The following is a 5,783-nucleotide window of genomic DNA, read 5'->3' on the forward strand; positions in this document are numbered from 1 at the left end:
CGTTTGCCATCTAGTGGACAGAGTGGTAACTGCAGGCATCCCCAAAGCAGGCAGCCGCGAGGTCCCATGGGGTGGTGACCAGTGACCCTGATGCAGGGGGACAAGGGCAGTGGGAGAGGCACTAGGGGCTATCATCGACCCACAGCACCCACGCAGACCCCTCAGGGCTTCCTGTGAGCCGGGCAGTGGTGATCACCATATCACCGTGTTCAGAAGTGGATGGACAGGCCCCTCTCTCTAGTCCTCCTCTAAGCTTCCTCTCAGCCTGAATGGTGGCTGTGCACGAGGCCCCCGGGCCTCGGATCCAACCAGGATCTCTGCCCGGGAGACAAGAATCATGCCCTTCTCTGAGAGCCAGGCCCAAATTCATGCCCTGAATCTCACCCTGAGCACATTCGGGCAGAGTGAGATTCTACAGCCTCCGGTCACACCTAAGACGCTAGCACTTGGGGAAGTGGAGTGGGCGTCAAAGGGCTCTCTGTTCTCCTTTTGCAACATTTTTGCAAGTCTGGCATTGTATCAAATGGAGAAGCTAACAGCGGTTCAAATAAATAACTAGCAAAACACGGAGCCTTCTGCTCCCAGACACCTCCAGGTCAGACCCTGAACCACCTTGACCCGTCTCCTGCCCGGTCATCTTCCATCGCTCAGAAAATGGCCGTCGTTTGGCCCAAAATCCACATCGAACCTTCCAGCAAGTTTCTCGATTCTAGTTCCACTGTAGGAAGCTGAACCTCCGCCCCCTCTCTTGTCTCACCCCTGCTGGGCCCAGAGCACCAGGCTCTCATCTAGAACTGACCTGGCCTAGGACCAGCCCACCATGCGTCCTGGAGGTGGTGGCAGCTGTCCCTCTTGCAAGTGCCCCGCTGACACCTCCACTCTCTCCCCTGTCCCCCAGAGCCTCTCACCCCTGGTGCTTAGGACGTCCCTCAGGTCTGGACTTCTCTCAGCGGCGTGGCTTCCTTTCTGCTCCTGGGTGCTTATTCAACACACTCCCACCCCTTTCCCTCCCATGGTTGGTGCCCTATGGATTCAGACCTCAGCTCTGATCACCTCCTCCAGAAAGCCTTCCCAGACTCCTCCCTCTCCAGGCCCACCACCCTCGCCCGCCCCCCCCCCCAACCCAGAAACAGTAACTTCCTCACAAAGCAAGTCCTGGAGTTGGGTGGACTCCTGGAGACGCCCTGTGTTTGCATAAGGGGGGACTGCTCCCTGGGGTTTGCTTAGCTGTGACTTTCACAGACTGGACATGGGCTGCCCTTTCCCCTGCTGTGCTAAGTGCCCACTCTAGGGCAGCGGTCTGTGCAGATGTGCGTTGGTGCGGCTGTGGGGGTGTGGCTGGCCATTGCAGGGTGCACTGTGGCCGGGCCGTCCTTCGTGGCCCTGTCTTCTCCCTCGAGATGTCCGCATCCCTGGGCAGCTCAGGGTGTCCATGAATGCTCCACGGGCAGGCCTGAGGCCTCACCCCTCTCCTTCCTCCCAGCGGTGCCCCAGGGACCGGCTGCTCCCACCAACTCTGATCTGCTCAAGGCATCTCTGGAATTCCAGGACTGTAGGGGAGGCCGGAACGTCTGGCTGGGCACAGGTGGGAGGCGGACAGCTGCAGATTCTGCGGGAGCCTGGGGGTGGTGGCGGCTGTCCTCTTGCAAGTGCCTGCTGACACCTCCACTTCCTCGTGGCTCCACTGGCCCCAGGCCACTGCTACTGGTTGGGCTGCAGCTCTGGCTGGGGCTCCCCCACGGAGCCCAGCGCCACCAGCCCCGGGACGTCCACTCCTGGCAGGGAGGGAAAGTGTGTCACTGGAGGGACCAGCTTCTGGGCCATTCGGGCCTGGCCCACCAGACAGAGTCCTGGGCCGGAAGCAGACGGTTCAGCTCTGCCCAGACACACCTGGCCTGGTCCTGGCACCTCTCTGGCCCCAGAGGCCTCACCTGCCAGAGTACAGAGCAGGGTGAGCCAACACTAGGCCCCTCCCGCCCTGGGAGTCCCTGCTGGTGGTGAGACTTCCAGGGGAGGGGTGGCGGGCTGGAGAGCTTCGCCAGGTGCAGACTGACCCCAAGCCTCCCCGGGTACCAGAGACAACGGTGCTCTGCAGAGATCAGGCCCCAGGCTGCCAAGCGGACTGACCCACACAACAGCCTCCAGGGCTTGTTTCTGAGCAGGGCCCGGGCCACCAGCTCCCACGGCTGACCCATGGGGGATGGAGCCTTGGCACCAGCCAGCGGGAGGGAGTTCTCTGTCTAGCCCATGGGGTGCCTGCATGAGTGTACAGAGAGCTCTGGGCTGTGGCCAGGGCAGGAGGGGCACCTGGCAGAGAGGCAGCTGTGGCAAACACCAGGCGTCCAGGAGCAAAGCTTTATTTCTGCAGCCCTGGGTGGGCCAGGGCCGGGGCCGGGGTGGAGGACATGGCCAGGTTCCGTGCAGGCCCTGGGAGGCTGGCCCTGCCCTCTCCCAGGGCCCCACTGAGGCCGGCGTGGGCACAGGCAGGTGGCTCTGTCCAGGGTCAGCTCCTACTCCACTCCCTTCATGAACTCCAAGAACTCTGGGGAGAAGAGAGGTGTGGGGTCAGAGTCAGAGCCGAGGCGGGCTGGCCGGGGCAGGGCAGGGCAGCTCCGCGCGTGCGCGCCTCACCGTCATAGTCGATGCGGCCGTCGTTGTTCTTGTCGCCGTCCTTCATGAGCTCCTCGATGTCGTCCTCCGTGATGGTCTCGCCCGTGGCCTGCAGCATCAGCTTCAGCTCCTCCAGGTCGATGTAGCCGTCCGAGTTCCTGCGGGCGGGAGGGCCCGGGTCAGCACCGCACCCATGGCCCGGTCCCAGGAGCCGAGAGCAAACAGGGGAGGGGGCACACCGGCCCTGGACCCTGACCGCTGCGTGGGGGTGTGTGTGTCGGGGTCAGGGGTCACGGCTCACTTGTCAAACATTCGGAAGAGGTCGGAGAGCTCCTCTTCGGACTTCCCTTTGCTGTCATCCTTCATGCAGCGGACCATCATGACCAGGAACTCATCGAAGTCCACCGTGCCGCTGCCTGGGCGGGCACCAGGCGGAGGTCAGACAGGGCGGGCTGGAGCAAGGTGGCAACACTGGGGCACGCCCACCACGGTCTTGTGCCAGCTCGGGGGAGCCCACTAGATCTCTATGCCCGCTTGACAGAGGGAGGGCTGAGGCTCAGTCGGGGAGACTAACTGGTCCGCGAGCTGGGGTGATGTGCTGGAGTGGGGGGGGGCGGGCGGGGGCTCACCGTCCTCGTCCACCTCGTCGATCATCTCCTGCAGCTCCTCGGGCGTGGGGTTCTGGCCCAGCATCCTCATCACCTTGCCCAGCTCCTTGGTGCTGATGCAGCCGTCCTCCGCCCCCAGCACGAAGATGTCAAAGGCCGCCTTGAACTCTGGCCCACGGCAGCAGGGGACAGTCACTCAGGGCCCCAGGCCACAGCCCTGGGGCCCCCTGCCCGCCTCCCTGCAAGTTGTTGGAGGTCGCCAGCCTGGGCCCTCAGGCTGGTCAGCACCCGCCCTCCACCGGTCCCCCTGTGTTAAAGGGGACTTACCATTTTTCTGCTCTTCCGTCAGCTGCTCAACCTGTCAAAGATGGAAGATCTCAGGCCTCAGCCCCATCACTCGAGGAAGTCAGCCCATTCCACAGGCTCCTCTCTGTCCCCAGGTAACGGCAACTGATCTCCCCGAGACTAGGCTCAGGGTCAGAGAAACAGGTGGGGACCCTCTCCAGGGCCAAGGTGACCCTGAGTAACAATAGCTGGAGGCCAGTCAATACGCCTGCTTCCCCTGCTGAAACCCAAGCTGGGTGGACCAGGGACAGCTGTCCCTCGGGTCGGGACAATAAAACCAGCGGGGCTTTGCCCACCCACTGTAACCCGACCGAGGCGGCCACTAGGCTATTTTTAACGGGTGACAAAGTTAAACCTGGTGATTGTTCTGGGAACACTGGCATGCAGGGGTGGGGGGTGGGGCAGCGTTATCTGCGCCCCTAGCCTGCCTGTGCTGCCTCAGTAGCCAAAATTAGCCCCCAGCCCCGCCAGGCCTTCTATGGGCACAGGGTGGAGGGCTGCTTCCCCACCCAGCTCCGCAAGTCCTCAGGACAGCCAGCTGTGGCCCCTCCCTCCCCAGGATCAGGTCTCACCCTGGAGACTGCGGGAGGGTCCCCGTGGGGAGGATGCCTTATCCTGAGGAGGGGAGGTCTCAGTCCCAGGTGGAACAGCACCGGAAGCCCCTCAGCAAGCCCAGGAAGGTGCAGGGACTGGGGCCGGCCACTCCCCCGTCTGCCCGTCCTCATTCTCAGCCTATGCCCAGTGAAGCCAGGGCGCAGGGATCGGAGCCTCCAGATGTAACCTGGGTCCCTGGGTGCCCCTTCCCTTGCCCCTCCTTCCCTCTTCCTACAGCTCTCGCCAAGTCCAGTCCTCTGAGGAAACCCTCACTAGCCCAGGGTTTCCGTTTGGTGGCCCCTCTTCACTAACCCCCTCCAACTCTGGGGCTGGGGGTCTGTGAGTGAGAGCGGGGCAGGGTGTGAGGAACAGGAATGACGGGGCAGGAAGGCTGGGATAGGGGCTCAAAGACGGCGAGGGGGGGGGGGAGTAGAACAAAGAGGCTGAGGACAGAACTGAGTGACACAGGGGGACAGGATGGCAAGGTGACAACCTCCTCACCTAACACCTCCTCCCCAGACCCGAACAGCCCCAGCGTTCCCTGAGGGAGGAGGCATGAAGATACTCAGGCACTCCGGGCTTCCTCCTGGGTCCCCACCACCTCCCTGGCCCCCATGCCCAGCTGAGAGCCGGGGCTCCTCACCGCGGCCTTGTAGATGTCATCCATACTGGCAGCAACTCCCAGGGCAGACTGCCTGGGCTGCCAGCGCCTCGGCTTATATAGCCCTGCCCCACTGCATTCCCACCGCTGGGCCCAGCCCACCCCCAGAAGAGCTTCCCCTCCCCCCCCAGTGATCTCACTCCCAGGTCTTCTGCCCATGGCAGTGAGCAGAGAAGGGCAGTGAAGACCAGGTTTCTTACCCTCTGCCATGCGCCACCTCCCACCCATCCAGAGGAACCAGCACGGAGCACGCACCCATCCTCAATTAGGGGAGGGGCACTACTGCCCCCACTCTCCAGATAGGGAAACTGAGGCTCCGGAAAGGGCAAGGATTTGCCGGAGTTCTGAGCCACACCTGTGGGAGTGGAGGCAGTCTGCAGGGAGAGGCTGTGAGTGACCGGCCAGCAGTGCCCAGAGGAGCCCTAAATGCCGAGCTCGGAGTAGGGAGCTAGAGTTGGTGGAGGAGGGAGGCACTGGGCACCTCAGTGTGCTAGGTGATGGAGCAGCTTTTATCCAGGTGGGAGAGAAGCCCCCTCCCCAACCCCGACTTGCCCCCTCTGTCCAAAGAAACGCTGCCACCGAGTCTGTGCTGACCCCGTGGGGCAGAGCAGAGCTGCCCTGTGGGGTTCCCAGACTGTCCCTTCTCGGGAGTAGAAAGCCTCCTCCTTCTCCCAGAGACCAGCTGGTGGATTCGAGCTGCTTGACCTGGAGGGTAGCCCTGCGCTGCCAGGGCCCCGGATCTGCCGTCAACACATCTGGATTACAGCCCCCTCTTCTGGGTCCCATCCGCCCCTGGGCAGGGGCTGTGCCCGCGGCTCGCTCGCCTCGCCAGCGCTGCCCCAGGCCGGCCGGTCTTCCCCACCCACGCTGGGGTCCTGGCGGTGCACTGCACGGCCGCGGTTCGAATCCGCCAGCAGCGGCAGGTCTCTGCGTTTGGAGAGGTAGTGGCCAGAGTCGCCCTGCCC

The 5,783-nt window shown here is 63.4% G+C and overlaps 1 protein-coding gene across 1 annotated transcript; it reads right to left on the minus strand.

Annotated features, from left to right (window-relative positions):
* Positions 1-2,341: 2,341 nt before the first annotated feature.
* Positions 2,342-4,874, minus strand: TNNC1 (troponin C1, slow skeletal and cardiac type). Its single transcript, XM_004715202.2, has 6 exons — positions 4,801-4,874; positions 3,546-3,576; positions 3,240-3,386; positions 2,912-3,026; positions 2,632-2,768; positions 2,342-2,542 (listed from the first exon to the last, which is right to left on the minus strand). The coding sequence occupies exons 1-6, from the start codon at positions 4,822-4,824 to the stop codon at positions 2,511-2,513; spliced, it is 486 nt and encodes a 161-aa protein (XP_004715259.1). The 5' UTR covers positions 4,825-4,874; the 3' UTR covers positions 2,342-2,510.
* Between the last annotated feature and the right edge of the window lie 909 nt (positions 4,875-5,783).

Source organism: Echinops telfairi, unplaced genomic scaffold, assembly GCF_000313985.2.
Source record: "Echinops telfairi isolate 266 unplaced genomic scaffold, ASM31398v2 ScPeMD7_7420;HRSCAF=8458, whole genome shotgun sequence".
NCBI lineage: Eukaryota > Metazoa > Chordata > Mammalia > Afrosoricida > Tenrecidae > Echinops > Echinops telfairi.